This window comes from Gekko japonicus, unplaced genomic scaffold, assembly GCF_001447785.1.
Source record: "Gekko japonicus isolate JY-2015 unplaced genomic scaffold, Gekko_japonicus_V1.1 scaffold2418, whole genome shotgun sequence".
Taxonomy (NCBI): Eukaryota; Metazoa; Chordata; class Lepidosauria; order Squamata; family Gekkonidae; genus Gekko; species Gekko japonicus.
In genome coordinates this window covers 168,091-184,511 of record NW_015165315.1, presented here as the reverse complement: position 1 = coordinate 184,511, position 16,421 = coordinate 168,091, and the positions used below count along the sequence as shown (strand labels likewise).

At 42.5% G+C, this 16,421-nt stretch overlaps 1 protein-coding gene across 1 annotated transcript in view; it reads left to right on the top strand.

The window, feature by feature from the left end:
• Positions 1 to 444: 444 nt before the first annotated feature.
• Positions 445 to 16,421, top strand: part of WDR63 (WD repeat domain 63) — a 52,930-nt gene continuing 36,953 nt past the window's right edge. Inside the window, exons 1-2 of the mRNA XM_015410497.1 lie at positions 445 to 513; positions 15,493 to 15,672. Of these exons, the coding sequence (XP_015265983.1) occupies positions 15,513 to 15,672 (160 nt within the window). The 5' untranslated portion in view covers positions 445 to 513; positions 15,493 to 15,512. The remainder of the gene's footprint in view (positions 514 to 15,492; positions 15,673 to 16,421) is intronic.

The window sequence follows — 16,421 nt, the reverse complement described above, 5'->3', positions numbered from 1 at the left end:
ATGGGAAAGTAGAAAAGATTTTGCTTTGAAGCAGCTATATAAAAAGCATAGGCGATTTTAACATACTGTTTTCTCCTTAATTCAGCCATAGGAACAATGACTTTAAAAATAAATTGGAAGAAAATATAAAGACAATAAGTGCAGTAGCTTAAGGAAGACTATGTTGTGGGGGGGGGGGCTGCATATGGAGCTAACTTGTTGCTTTTAACATGCTCGAAACACAAAGACTCCAAAAAGAAGCCAACAATCCCCAAAATGCACCTCTATCAGTGCATGCTGGGAACTGAAGTCCTCCTGATATTCCTACCGTAAGTTGTTATACTTTGCCTGGAAGCGTCCAATGGCTCTTTCCTTCATAAGGGGCGGGTTAAACGTAAAGAATACTCATTGGCCTTTGAAACTGCCAATCCTGAGTGGCTGTTGACCATGGCAACTGAACGACGCCTGAAGTGGATCGACAACATTACGACTGGACAGTCTAGCGATAGAGTGGAGAGAGCTACTTGAAGGCAGGTAAGCAGCGATCCCCGGGAGAGGGAGGAATAGGAGTACAGCGTAGCTATGCGCGCCAGACGAGCTACGGTGGGGCATCCAAAGCAGTCCGTGGAGTCAATAACCACGCGGGAGCTCTCAGCCCGGAGTGTGCATCGCTCAGAAGAATCCCCGTGTCCTTCCTTGCAAAGGCGCTTTCCTCGTTCTGTGCAACCTTTAGATCATGCCCCATCACAAGAAGTCTCCCTACTGATGGGAAGCCAGTGATTTCTTCCAGGCTCCCTCAGGTCCGGTACTGAGTTCTGTATACCAAGTTGAACTTAGGACAAACTTTTGTAGGCTGCGATAAGAGGACCCTGACCTAGATAGCCCAGGCCAGCCCAATCTCATCCGATCTCGGAAGCTAAGCAGGGTCAGCCCTGGCTAGCATCTGGATGGGAGACCTCAAAGGGTCCTGACCCCAAGACAGGCAATGGAGAGCCACCTCTGAACATCTCTTGCCTTGAAAACGCTATGGGGTTGCCATGTCAGCTGTGACTTGAAGGTACCTTCCACCTCCACCACCACATGAAGAGGAGGACATAAAGTGCTGCTTTAGAATGAGAACTCATCAATATCTAGCCAGAGTAGTGTGGTGTAGCGGAATGTTGGGTTAGGACCTGGGACATCCACTAATGCCATGAAGCTCACTGGGTGCCCTTGAGACAAACAGCCTAACCTAACTGATGAGGTTGTTGTGAGGATAAAATGAGGATGAGATAGCTATGGTGACTTGCACATTGGTTATTTGTTCTGGCTTGGATGCTGCTGGAAAGCTGTTTTTTCTCCTGCTTCCCTGTAAGCATCTTGATATTTCCATGCATCTGCCAGGTTTTCCCCATATTTCCAAAACTTGATTTGCGGTTATGTTTTCAGAAAGATTACAGAAAAGCCAGGATAGTGCCCATGTGGACATTACAGTCCTGGTCCTATCCACATCAGCACCATTTTTCTTGCCCAAGTCCCCCACCATGGCCATTGCTTGTCTTTTTTTTTGTTTTATTTTTGAATCAGTGACTGTCATATTGCTATAGTGTTATAATGATTTGTCTCTCAATTTCTCTGAATTTCAAGCTTTCATTTCTTTTTTTAAAAGTCTCTAATCCAGGGATCCCCAGCCTTTTTGAGCACCTTTGGAATTCTGACACAGCTTGGTGGGCACAGCCAACAAAATGGCTGCCACAAACGGTGGAGCTAGCCACAAAATGGCTGCCACTGCTGACCTTGAGTTACATAGTGAAGATCCTTGTGCTGTGATGGCAGCTTCTGCCAAATCAACCTTTAAAAAAAATCTGCACAGACAATCAAATCTCCAGTGGCCAATCAGAAGTCATATTGGGCAAAAGCCCCACCTAGCCTTGCGCACTTTCTAAAAAACATTTGATGGGTGTGAGAAAAGGTGTTGGCAAGTACCATGGTGCTCATGGCCACCACACTGGTGACCCCAGCTGTAGTCCCTTTTGTTGCAAAGATATGCTTTCCCTTTTACATCTCTGCAATGAAAGAGGACCGAGATTTTTTTATTTTTATTTTTAAAGAAAGCTGGGAATGTAGAGAACCAATATTTTTTACTAGCTCAATCTTCAGGGCTTGAAATATAAGCAGGATCAGCCACAGTCAGTACTTGGATGGGAGACCACCAAGGAAGACAGGGATTGCTATGCAGCAAAAGGCAAACCACCTCGGTTCATCTCTTGCTTTGAAAATCTCATGGCCTTGAGGTTGCCATGAACCAGTTACACTTGGATGATACACAGTTATTATATTAATAGACAGATTGTTATATAATGTTATGACACTGTAATGGTATGGAAATTGCTGGGTTTTTAAAAAAGAACAAATCCCCCCAATAGTAATGGGGGAATGGCCACTGTGGGAACTGGGGCAGGGGAAAGGCAGAGAAAACCTACCATATGGAAGCTGTATTGCCTCAGCAGTTGCTGCAGCAGCTACACAAGCCCACCCCTGTGTGGAAGACATTTGACCCATTTCAGTCTGGTTTCAAGCTTGGGTTTGGAACCAAGTCAAACTAGTTGATGAGTTTCATTTAAAGATAGACAGGATAGCCATCCCTGTTGATACTTTTAGATTGATCAGCGGCCTTTGAACTTTTAAATATTTATATGATGGTAATGAGATTGTCTGGAGCACTGGTGTTCGGGTTGGATATTTTGTTATCCAAGCCTCCAGTTGTATCTGATTTTTAAAACTTTTCACAGCCTGGTGCCCCCATATCTGAAGAACAATCTCCTCCCCAAATGTCCTTGTGCAGCAGCTCCTTCTGTCTTCAGGCTGCCACATTCTGGCTGTTCCTCAACGCAGGGTGACCCACCTGGCATCAACCAAAGCCAGGGCTGTTTCCGTTGTTGGTTCCTACTCTGTGGAATGGGAGCTCTCCTTGTTCTTCCAGAGGTGCTGCAAGACTTGTTTGTTTGCCAAGGTTTTTGATGGGGCACGAACAGTAGGCATCTTTTAGTGGCAGAGAGGGAGCTATTTAGGAGTTTTATTTTGTTTGGCTTTAATCAGTAGTGTGTTAATGTTTACCTGTCAGATGACTTGAGCCAAGAAAAAAGGTAGGTTACAAATATTTTAATAAATATATAAACATGTATACTGCCCTGAGCTCCTTGAAGGAAAGGTGGGATAAAAATATACTAGATAGGTATATCTGGCCCAATATTATCAACTTTGAGTGGCCCCAGTCCTGGGCAAAAGCCTTTCTTGGTGTTACCATCTGAGACCCTTTAAAGTGGAGATGCTAGGAGAACAATTTATTCTGTGATCTCATACATGAAAAGCATTTGCCATGCTCTGAACCTGTGTCCACTTCATGTATTGCATGAACAATAACCACACATCTGCACAGAGGTTTTGTCTGGGTTCAGGCTAATTGATTCTGCATATTTGAATCTGCAGGCCAAGGACAATTGTGCTGATCTTCTCTGTGCTGATAAAGTCAGCAAGGATGGCAATATATACACGGAGGAATTTTGTACAAAATCCAAACAGTGTCTTTTAGGAGCAGTGCTTCCCAGACTTTTCACTACAGCATCAACCGGATAGTGCTCAGCATCCAAACAAAATGCCGTTAAAATGGTTGGGGAGGGGAGGCATAAAGAAAAAAGAAAGGAAAGAGTATATAGTCAGGGAAAGGAATACTCAAAATAATATAACAATATCATAAGTAAACTTATTAAACTAGAGATATAGGATAAGTGCAAGCACATTGCATGAAGAAATGAGATGTGCATTTTTTTTTAAAAAAAAATATAGAACTACAGCCACAAACAAGAAAATAAGACAGAATTGTTCTGCTTCTGAGTAAAAAAAAAAAATCCCTTAATATCTCTTTTATCTATATGACAACTAAAAGGCAGATATGCAGTGCAAGGGGGACAGAATTTTGTGGCTTTCTCATTGCTCTTGTGGCTGCAAATGAGGTTTTCCTGCAGTTCCCTTGCCCCAGTCCCTCAAGCAGCAGCCGACCCTCTTTCTTGGGCCACTAGGGCTTTTGCAAGGTGGGGTCGTTGTTGTTTTGTAAATCAGCACTAGGATATCATTACATCAATATACCATTGTAACTATAAGTATAGCACATTCTCTGAATTCCCAACTTTCATTTATTTATTTATTAGATTTCTACCCCGCCCTCCCAGCTGAGGCAGGCTCAGGGTGGCTTACATAAAACAGCACATAAATTACAGTAAAAACAATTAAAACACTTAAAACAGTACAACAACCAATTGGTGACATAATGAGTGCTAGTATTATTATTCCTGATTGTCATTACTTCCACAATGGCTGCCGTACTCAGTTCTCTCTTCAAATGATCAGCTTTTAGATCTTCTTCAGATGTCATTCAGGCGATTAACACAGGCCATTGTTAAAACTTCCAGGGACACAGGGCTCTCTATCTTGCTGCTGTTAACTGTTAGTAATATTTAGCGGTGGTGACAGCTTCAAAGGCCTGGTGGAAGAGCTCCATTTTACAGGCCCTGCGGAACTGTAAAAGGTTCTGCAGGGCCCTGATCTCTACTGGGACCTTGTTCCACCAGAGCGGAGCCGCCACCAAGAAAGCCCTGGCCCTGGTTGTCACCAACCTGGCCTCCTTATAACTCTGGAGGACCAGCTGGTTCTGGGCCCCAGAGCAGTGCTCTCTGGGGAACATATGGGGAAAGGTGGTCCTTCAGGTATGTAGGCCTCTGACCATAAAGGGCTTTAAAGGTCAAGATCAGCACCTAGAAATGAATTCAGTATGCTGTTGGCAGCCAGTCCAGTGCCTTTAGGAGTTTCATCAACAGCCTGGCCGTGGCATTTTGCACCAGCTGCAGCCTCTGGATTTGGGACAAGGGCAGCCCCATGTAGAGAGCATTACAGTAGCCCAACCTCAAGGTGACCATTGCATGGATCACTGTTGCCAAGTCATTGCATTCAAGGAAGGGAGCCAATTGCCTGATCAACCATAGATGATAAAAGGCCGACTTGGCAGTGGCTGCTACCCGGGCCTCCATTGTTAAGGAGGCATCCAGGAGCACTCCCAGACTCCTTACCTCTGGCGCTGGCACCAAAGGAACCCCATCAAAGGTCGGAAGTGGGATCTCTACCCCTGGGCTGCCCCAGCTCAGGCACAGGTCCTCTGTCGTTGTCGGATTCAATTTCAGCTGGCTCAGTCTGAGCCAACCAGCCATGGCTTGTAATGCCTGATCTAGGTCTTCCAGTTTGGACTGATCGCCCAACAACAGATAGAGCTAGGTGTCAATCACATACTGGTGACATCTCAGCCCATGCCTCTGGGCAATCTGGGCAAGGGGGCGCATATAGATATTAAAGAGCATCGGAGATAACACTGCCCCTTGAGGCACTCCACAGTCCAGTGGGTGTCTCTGGGACAGTTGTTCCCCCAGTGCCACCCTTTGTCCCTGACCTTGGAGAAAGGAAGCAAGCCATTGCATGGCCAGTCCCTGGATTCCAATGGTGAGGTGGTGGATCAGTAGCTGATGGTCGACCATGTCGAATGCTGCTAACAGGTCTAACAACAACAGCATTGCTGATCTGTATCCTAGCTCCGCAACCTACTACCTTCGGGATGGGACACAGGCTGGAAGGGGGCTGAGCTACTCTTCTTCTCCATCCCCTTCCCTTAACCCTTTTTAAAAAGGCTGTAGCCTCTTCCCTTGTGAAAGGGAGAGGGCTAAGGACTTACTCTTTTTAAATGAAAGCTGGGAATTCGGAGAACCTGCCATACCCATTGCGACAACGTATCTCCCTTATAAATAAAAGCCAAATGGTGGTGGCACTTCTCTAGAACATTCCACGCACTCCGGAATTGGTTGGCGCCCTGGTGTGTCACTCAGAATCTGTCCTTATCCACTGGCTGCATTGCTTGAGTCTCACCTCCAGCATCCTAAACAGTTTGCTGTTCCTCTCCCCCCCATAGCCAGTCAGAACACAGAGGTTATTTGCATATGCAGCCTCATTGACCTTTGCCTCGGAACACAGAGGTCATTCGCACATGCGACTTAATTGGCTTTTGCCTCTAACATTCTAAACAGTTTGCTCTTCTGAGGTAAAATGTGTCCAATCTCCAGGTGAGGGCTGGAGATCACTCAGAATTACAACTGCTTTCCAAATGGCAGAGATCAGTTTCCCCTGGAGAAAATGGTGGGCTCTGTATCCTTATATGCTGCTGAGGTGGCCCCCGTATGACAGCCAATGTGATGTAGCAGTCAGGGCTTCAGAGCATGGGAGAGGCTGCAGGTGTGTGGGGTGGAAAGCTGAAGAGTGAGGGGGAAGTAAAGATAGGTTGATGATTGGCTGGGAAGGAGAAAGGGTTGCCAACTCCAGGTGGGAAATTCCTGGAGATGTGAGGGATGGAGCCTGGAGAGGGTGAGGTTTCAGGAGGCGTAGGACCTCGGACAGGTAGATTCCACCCTCCAAACCAACTATTCCCTTCTGGGGAACCATCATTGCCAATCTCCAGGTGAGGGCTGGAGATCACTCAAAATTACAACTGTTCTTTAGGTAGCAGAGATCACTTCCTCTGGAGAAAATGGTAAACTCAGTGTCATTATACCCTGCTGAGGTTGCCACAGCAAATTGACACTGAGTGTCCAATGCCGGGGCATCCGCCCAGAGCCTCTTTCTAGAGGCCATTGCATTTATTTCCACAACAGCCTTTTTCCTAGTGTAGATATAATGATATTCTTATGCTGATTATATATATAAGAAAGCCCCTTTTGGTGAGGGGGAGACATAGCTGCCATGGGGACTAGATCAGGGAGAATGGTTGCCATGTAGGCCAGAAAATTTGAAGGAGGTACAGAGATGCACCATGATATTGTGGGGAAGCAGGACTAAAACCTGCTTCCCAAAAGCATTTTACTTGGGGCAAATAACCTGTGCCGAAGGCATCTAAATCCATATAATTTCTTCTTAGAAAAACTTGGAAAATGCTGGAGGAGATAACTAGTCTTAGAAGGTAATGCATAGGGTTGCCAATCTCCAAGTGGCACCTGGAGATCTCCCAATATTATAATTGATCTGCACATGACCAAGATCTGTTCTCCTGGAGAAAATGGCTGCATTGGAGGGTGGACCCTATGGCATTATATTCTGCTGAGGTCCCTCCCCTCTCTAAGCCCTGCCCTCCCCAGGCTCCATCCCCCCAAATCTCCAGGTATTTCCCAACCCAGAGCTGGCGACCCTAGTAATGCAACTGCCACTTATATTAAAAGAAGATATTTACACCCTTGTGTCTTATCTTTTCTACTACCTGAATGACATAGACCAGGAGAATACCAAGAAGTTTTCATTTCAGTGCAGGCAACTCTTATCTTCAGATCTGGTGTCTGTGTTCTCAATATATATCATGGTGCAGTGCTACAAATTAAGATTTTATAATCATACATACAGTTAGATTCATGTAAATTCATTACCTTTAAGAGTGCTGCTACATTTATAACTGTATGCAGGGATGGAGACTAACCAGTCAAATTACATACTGAGTTTCATAATCAGGACACCTGGCCCTGTGGAATTCAGTGCAGAGTCTATCTTTCACATCTGTATCTCAGTCTTCTTTTGATGAGCTAAGGGTGGGGATTCTTGGTTCTTTCCTCTTCCATTTTATCTATAGAACAGCCCAGTGAGGTAGGTTAGGACAAAATATGAGCTTCATGGCTGAGTGGGGATTTGGACCCAAGTGTCCCAAGGCCTGGTCTCAGTACTCTACCCACTACATTCTTCTGGCTCTTATTATACTGCGTTCTCTTTTCAGCACAAACCATGGTAAAGTATCTTAATTTTTAAATGATAACCGTATCCAGGGCAACTTAGTGACCCCAGGGCCCTGAGCAAAAACCCAGAATCACACTTCCCCTTCCTGCTGCTGCCCACCCACTTGGCCACCCCAGGACCAAGCAAAGTGCAGCCACGGGGGCAGGGGTGTACTGCCACCACTGTGCCAGCTTCTGAAGGGAGGTACATGCCGTGCCACCTCTAAGTACCTGCCCAAGCCCTGGAGGGGGCAGGTACATGTAGCAGTGGGAACCTGCTCTCCCTGTTCTTACCTCCCCCTTCAGGGTGGGGCAGGGAAGTGGGCACTTGAGGTTCTGCCCAGCCCAAGGCCTGGGGCAGCTGTCCTGGGTGCTCTTTAGGTAAGACCATCCCTGAATGCATGTAGTTCCTAACATACCCAATCTTGAATATATGAACTAAATGTGGATATTGTTATCACTCTTAGTATATAGACAACCAAATACAACAGCTCATGCCTGAAATTTAGAAAATGTTATCAGGTTTTGTTGTCTGTGAATTTTAAATATTAATAATACTCATTTTCATTCACAAATGATCATAGTAGTAGAAATATCAACTGTTCTTACATTTTCTGTTTTCATATAATCTTCCTAGGTGGGGTGGGCCTCAACCATTTTCCACTCAACTGACTGAGCCGCCTAAGTTTATAAAGCAACTTCTGATTCTATCTCACCTAGACCCTTGCATAATAGCCCCCAACTTCCAAAAGTTCAGCCCAGTTTCAGTTCCAGTTGCTAACTTTCCACTGGCCATCCCTTACCCCCACCTTACTCCACCTCAACTGCTATGTAACTTTTCACTCTTCTAAAATTCTAATCATGGTTCTCCTGAGTTTATCCAATTCTACCTATGATAGCCATTAATCAAAATACCTAATCTGATTATGGCTATTGATACTTATGCAACTTGATTATAAAATTTGCCAGTTTGCAGGCTTTCAGAATTATTGTCTTGTATGAACAGTGCAGAAGCTTCATAGAAATGTCTCTTTCTGACCACAGAGATTTCAAAATTTCAGCTGAAACAATTATTCAAGCACAGACTTGATCTTTTTAGATATTAGCGGTTAACAACAGGAGGCAGTTTTTCTTCCAAAAGAAGCATGACTCTTCAAAGACCGATGTGTTTTTTTCCATGAACCTCTTTCGACTTTCCTTCTTTGGGGGTTAAGTATGTCTTTTAAAAATACCTTTATGTTCTACACCTGTGTATTCTGATGATTCAGTCCTTTTGTACTAAAATAAATTAGTCTTTAATGAGAACTGCACACAAACATGACATTTAAATAGTTCACTCTAGTCACCAATTAATCATTCTTCCTTCTTACCATAGACAGCATTCATGTCTTTGCTGATAACTAATTAACTTTCCCCCTCTTGAGCACCTAGCAACTGGGTAGCTGAGTTTCATAATGCTCAGTGCTTCAGCCCATTAGATAATTAGAAGAACATCCTGCTCTTAGATTGGATTTGTTACTTTACGGCCCAAGATAATGAAAAAAATTTCAAATACCAAGGTAACAGATGTTTGTTGTTTAGCAAATACATTGTCAGTTTTAAACATTATTTTATTATTCTAGAATCATGGGCTGGCTAAATTTACAAATATGGAAAATAAAGTGGTAAAGAGAGTGTGCCACTTTTTATGGAAAGTTTTAAAAAGTTTAAAAATGTTTATATTCAAACAGCATAGTACAGTGCAACTGGGTGTTAAACATACCCCCACTGTAAAATATGGTACATTGACAGGGAACAGGAGGGATGAGAGGGACAAAAAATGAACCAAACAATATTTAGTACTGAATGGGATATTTTTAAATGGCTGAAACATCCATCATTGGATTGGAGGAATATGAAACTGACCATTAGGAGACCTGGACACAATCCATCAGTAATGTCTCCTATTCAAGGATGTATATTGAAATCACTGCATGCTTGCATAACTCATGTTTGTTTCAAAATGTGCAGATAACTTATTCATATGCCAGTAAATCCTACCTCTGCCAGTGGCTCAGGGTAATAAACAGAGTGGCAAGACCTTGCAGAAGCCACCCTCTGAGCTGGACATTTTTCTGTAGTCATTGTTGTACATTTGTTGGTTGTGATTACTCAGTGAAGTGTATGGCTTTCTGTATATGCACAGAAGTGCGTGCAGCCATACAATTTCTTCTCCAGTTGCAGGACTGAATTCTAGCACTGAAAATATGTTCTGAATATATCCTGATGATCTGAGGCTTTGATTTAACTTTAGAGAAGCTTGTTTTGTGGGTTTTTAATGGGCGAAAAGATACTCTTAAGCATCTACATTTGGCATATTTGGGTTTGATTTGTACTATCACAAACAGTCTATATGGTCCTGATTTGTTCTAAAATCAGTACTTGTACTATTCATTTATTTAAAGTATTTATCAGCTGCCTTTCTACCTTATAGGAACTCAAGGTAGCTAACAGTGTAAATAATAATAAAATACTGTTAAATACATAAGAGCTACCAGTTAAAATCAGTAATTTAAAACTGCCAGTCAGCAGAAGAACTAATCAAAGGCTGTCATTAATAAAACTGTTTTCAGCTGCCTCCTAAAGATCAAGAGTGAGATGGCCAGGCATACTTCACTAGTGAGATTGTTCAATAATCCTGGGGCTGCCACTGAAAAGGTCCTCTTGTGTACCCACCAGATGAGCTTCTTTGGGGACAAACAAGAGGGCCTCTACCTGTGATCTTAGTTCCCAATCAGGAACATATGGGAGAAGATAGCCATTCAGATACCCCAATCTCAAGCCATGTAGGGCTTTAAAGGTCAAAACCAATACCTTGAATTGGACTCAGAAGTGGACTGGAAGCCAGTGTAATTGCTGTAGAACTGGGGTTGCATGATCCTGGTAATTAGCCCCAACCAGCAGTCTAACTGCAGCATTCTGATCTAGCTGCAGCCTCCAAAGACTCTTCAAGGGCAGCCACAAGTAGAGCTCATTGCAATAGTCCAGTATAGATGTGACTAAGGCACTGTAGGCTAGATCAAACCGAGCCAGGAATGGGCACAGCTGGTGTACCAGCTGAAGCTGGGGAGAAGCACTCCAAACCACAGCAGCCACCTAATTTTGTAAGGTGACTGCTGCATTAAGCAGCCCTCCCATACTGTGAACCTGACTTTTCAAAGGGAGTATACCCTTATCCAAAGGGAAGATGGCAATTCCTTGGTTACCTTTCTGCTAACCTCTGTCTTGTCAGCATTAAGTTTCAGCTTGTTCACTGTCATTCAGCCCATTACTGACTCCAAGCACCAGTTTAGAATGTCAACATCTTCCTTGGAATTTGGTGGAAAAGAAAGGTAGAACTGGGTATCATCCACATACTGGTGACATTGCAGCCCAGACCTTCTGATGACCTCTTCCAGTGGCTTCATGTAGATGCTAAACAGCATGGAGGATAAGACTGAGCCCTGTGAAAGCCCACAGGCCTACAGCCATGGGGCAGAGCAGGAATCCCTTCTGGGACCAGCCTCCCAGATAGGACTCAAACCACTGTGAGACAGTGTCCCTGAGTCCCAGCACTGAGAAGTGGCTCAGGAGACCATGTTTTGATGGTACTGAAGGCTGCTGAGAGATCCAGCAGTACTAGCAGGGTTACACTGCCTGTTTAGTTTTCAGTAGAGGTCATCAGCCAAAGTGACCAGAGCAGTCTTCCAAATTCTGGCCTAAAACTAGAATGAAATGGACACAGAAAATCAGTCTCTTCCTTGGAGCTGAGAAACAACCATTCACTCTAGCACCTTACCCAAGAATGGAAGACTGGAGACTAGCCAGAGGTTTTCCAATACAGTTGGGCTCAGGGAGGGTTCCCCCCCCCCCAGAACAGGTCTAATCATTGCCTCCTTGAGCACTCCTTGACACAACTCCTGCTCTTGAGGAAGCATTTACCACTCCCATTACCCACTCTGCAAGCATCCCTCTGGCAGCATTTATCAGCTGGCAAGGGTCAAGGACACAGGTTGTAGGCCTCACCTCTCCAAGGGTCCTTTTCACATACTCAGGTGCCACTAGCTGAAAGGTATCCACATAAACTGGACAAGCAGATGCCAAAGGCATGTCATCTGAACATGCATCTATGTATAACACACACTAACTATACTTGTAGCCTCTAACACTAACTGTAGTGGTATGGATGAATATTACACAGTTTCTTTCATCTTAGTCTTTGTCTCACACTTTCCTCTTCTACCTTCATTAAGGTTTTTAATAATTAGAAATAATTTTGTTTAATATTAAAATGATGTACATGCTTTACACATAGAAACCTGGTTTCAAGTTTGTATTTTTTTATTCTACCTAATCCATGGGAATATCCTATTTGTACAAAAAGGTACTGAATTCTGCACATTCCACTATTTCTAATGGATCATGGCTCTATCCCATTGCTTAGCATGTCAATCTCCCCCAAAGTCATTTTTCATATACTGCACTGGTCTGCATACTTTTTAGATATTTACAGGAACACCAACAATGAAGTTACCTGGGGTAATATTTTAAATAGATTGAGAAAGATTAATTTGATAAATAGCTGCCTTTAGGAACCTTCTGCCTTCCCATATAAATTACTTTCCTAAAAATAGTCCTGTGATTAATCTCTGAAATTTAAGGTTTCCTTTCTTCAAGTGACTCAGTGTTTGGCTGATTTGGGAGAGCTGCATAATATTTTCCAATCTGTGGTTATTTCGTTGTCTTGCTGAAGAAATGAATGACAGTGTTTCCAAAATGAATGTAAAAGAACTCTAATATTCATCCATTCAATGTTTTGAACCATCAGGCACCCTTTGTGTTAGATGGCACAACTTTTTCCAAATCGAGTTCACTTGATAAAATGACAAAAGGTTGAACAGACAGGCTTGCTGTGATTGACAAATGAAAAAGAGTCATTTAATAGTTCCTAGTTCCATTTTCATCTCACCGCTCCAGTTTTTAAGCATTCATAGGCATAATTTTAACATTAATTGAAAAAAATGTCATTGTAATCTATTTTGAATTCTCACACAGGAGTATGATACAGACTTATATTTTATGCTTTTTAACTATCAGAGTTCTGCATTCAGCTCAGTTTTCAGATAATAAATGCACATGACTACCAACCAAATATATGTTTTATTCCATGGGGAAGGAAATCACTTATATTCCCTATAACGACTAGCCTTCATATTTGGAAATTCTGCGCACTTCATCTACCAGTAATTGTCTTATTTCCTGTTTGTTTGTTTTTCTGTTTGTTTGTTTATTTCATTCCATTTCTATCCCGCCCCCCGCACGCAGGCTCAGGGCGGCTTACAGGGCACAAAGTGCTATAAAACAGATACATTAAAACCACAGAAGTTAAAAACAATTCACAACTCACAAGATACATGGAGGACTAGACTTCCACACTCTCCATTACACGTCAGGAAGATGTCCAAGATCGAAATCAGAAAAAGGGGGACAGCATGAGCCATGATGTTCCGATTTCTCATTAGCCTACCCCGTCAGTCCTGCTCCACATATATGTGGTGGTGGTAGTGGCGGCGGCGGCCCCTACTCAAAAGCCTGGCGGAAGAGCTCCGTCTTACAGGCTCTGCGGAACTGTAAAAGGTCCTGCAGAGCCCTGATCTCCTCTGGGAGCTCATTCCACCAGATAGGGGCCGCCACTGAAAAGGACCTGGCCCTCGTGGTAGCTAGCCTGGCCTCTTTAGGGCCCGGGGTCACTAAACGGTGCTGTGACCCCGACCGAAGTGCTCTTTGGGGCCTGTATGGGGCCTGTTCTTGCAGATGTACAGAGAGGAGAAGAGCAAATATAGATCCATATTCTGAAATAGAGTTTATGAATTGTTTTGTGGGTGAAGTTAATCTCTAGTTATTATCTTAGTGCAGTTTGATAGAAGACAAAGAGTATGTTATCTGTTAAATAATAAGCCATGACATGCACTATTTTCTGAAATAGCAAAAATGCCAGATATTTAAGAAATAATTTACAGTTATATTTTCCAGGGGCATAAAAGCTCTACTTAGTTATAAAACTACATTTTAATGGGTGGATCTAGTAATTATTATGCTATTTTTTAAAGGTCAAATAGGAGAGTTTTTTCTTGGTGATTGCAATCCTGAACAGAATTACAACTCTCTAAATCAATTTAAGTAATGGATTTAGATAGTATAACTGTTAAGGGTTGCACTGTAAATCACCTTAATTTAAAATGATTCAACCTTGTCATACAGTTGGTCTATTGTTTAATTTTTAATTATTACATTATGATTTTGTCCCTCATGACTGCACAGACTCAGAATGCCTTACAATAGTTCTTCTATTGTAAATACTTCTGCTCTCAAGGGTATCACAATCTAAGAAATTAAATGGTTTGTGAACTAAAAGAAACAGTATATATTTTACATGTATTATCTAGACATACAATATAATAAACTACAAAAAACAAAACTTTGAACTCCCCTCCCCCACCCCACTGTCACCCTGCAGCTCCCATAATGTGCTACATATCTAGCCTGGACAGCCAATGGTAGGCAAGGAATTGTATTGTGAGGAGATCTGTATCAGTGGTACAGAACTTTATTACCACCTCTTTCTCGTTGCAGCCTGCTGTGTACCCTAAAATGCAGTTCTTTTGGGTCAGTGGACCCTTGGGAACAGTTGCAACATGGGAGTCTGCAGTAGGAAAGAAATTGGCAGCAATCTTGAACCAAGTATAAATGTCCTTTGCCTAAACAGGAGGAGGCTTGTGCAGTCCTATGAATCCTGTAGAAATGAAGTGAAGTAAATCTGCACTGTTAAAATCAAATCTACTTGTGGCTACTTGTGGAAGACTAACTGTACTACTAGATACCCAATGTTTAAGACTCCATTTTTCAAATTATATGGTGTTAAATTATGTAAAAAATGGCAAAAATAAGACCCAAATACACCCAGATTACAAAGTTGCCATTTTACTTGCTGTGATGTGAATAATTTCCACAGGATGGTGCTGGAGTTACTTGTTTCTCTTTTTCCCCTCTCATGTTTCCTACTATGCAGTTCTGGTACGTACTTATGCTTTGTTCCTAAAAACAGAATCAAACTCCTTTCTGCCACTTAATTTAGTTTATATATCCAGCAAGCATCTCCCTAGTATGCTGCTCTTTGGAAACTCTGCCCTGCCCCAATTAATTGTATAGCTGCAAGCCTTCTTTCTGTTCTCCTTCTCTTGCTCCAAGCTCCCCACACTATAAAAACAACACTTTAGGGAGCAGCCAAAACAAGACCAACTCTGCCAGCAGCTCACTCAAGGTGGTTCTGTTTTAAGATGTGCCAATGGAACATCTTAAATCCAAAATACCTGCTCAAGGATCACCTGCAAAGTCATAAAAGGACTTTCAGTTGCACATACTGTAAGGAACAGTGCCTGAGCATCCTATGACTTTGCAAGAGATTCTTGGGTATACTCCAACCAGCAACATCTCTTGAGTCAACTCTGGGACTAGAAATGCTTCAGTCTCACTTATGATTATTAAACGAGTTTCTATTACTAACCATGCGCTGTGCTCCCAGTATGATACAGAATAGGGATTATAAATGCTTATTGAACTGTACCTATGAATTTGTCCTCTTGACTACATGCTGATGTCCATTTTGCAGCAAAAAAAAAATTCTGAAAAATGGCTGACAGCCCAACATCTAGTAAGTCCCGTTCTCCAACTGGTAGAGTAAAGAAGCCTAAAGGTAAGGGATCACCAAAACCTAAAGGATCACCAAAACCTAAAGGATCACCAAAAGGATCACCAAGAGGATCAGCCAAAGGAAAACTAAAGCTTTCTGGTAAGTGTACTACTGGAGAAATCATTTATCTAGTTTTACATGTCAAAGAATCATATTCATGAAAAGTATACCATTCTTTTTTGCTTTCTGCAATACTTAGTTGAAAAATTCCAGGCATTTAGGGTTTTTTAAAAAAAACAAATCTTTGAAAATGTTGTGGATTGCTCACTTAAAGTTTCAACTCAGTCTGCAGCTGTAGTGGAAAAAAGTCAAACTGACATTTGAGAAATTGTTAACTATAAAACAGTCAGTATATACCTTGATAGAAATCTATGGTTTGGCCACATCACTGATCACCCATCGCATCAACGGAGTAACTGACATATCAAGGGTTTGAAAAACTATCCCCATGAGACAAAGCTAAAGTATCTGGGGATTTTCTACTTCAAGAAAAAAAAACCTTTTCAGTTTAAAGACAAGACAGAAATAAAGGAGGAAATGCTAGAGGTTTATAAAATTATCTCTCAAAATGGTAGCATGAGGTATCACTGGTGAAACAGCAGTATACTGAGAATAGAGCAAGGAGTATGACTTCATATCATGCACAGTTAAATCACTGATATTTCTGAAACAGGATGTATTGATGGTCACATGCCCTAGCAGAATCATTCCTTCTTTCCTTCCCCTTGTTCCCCTCTGGCATTCCTTACCTCCTGGGGAATATTCAGTCCTCGGTCTGAATAAAGTCGTATTTTTCTGCATATTTGGGGACTCCCTTCATCTGTTGGGAGACCTGGTTTTGCTGTTTT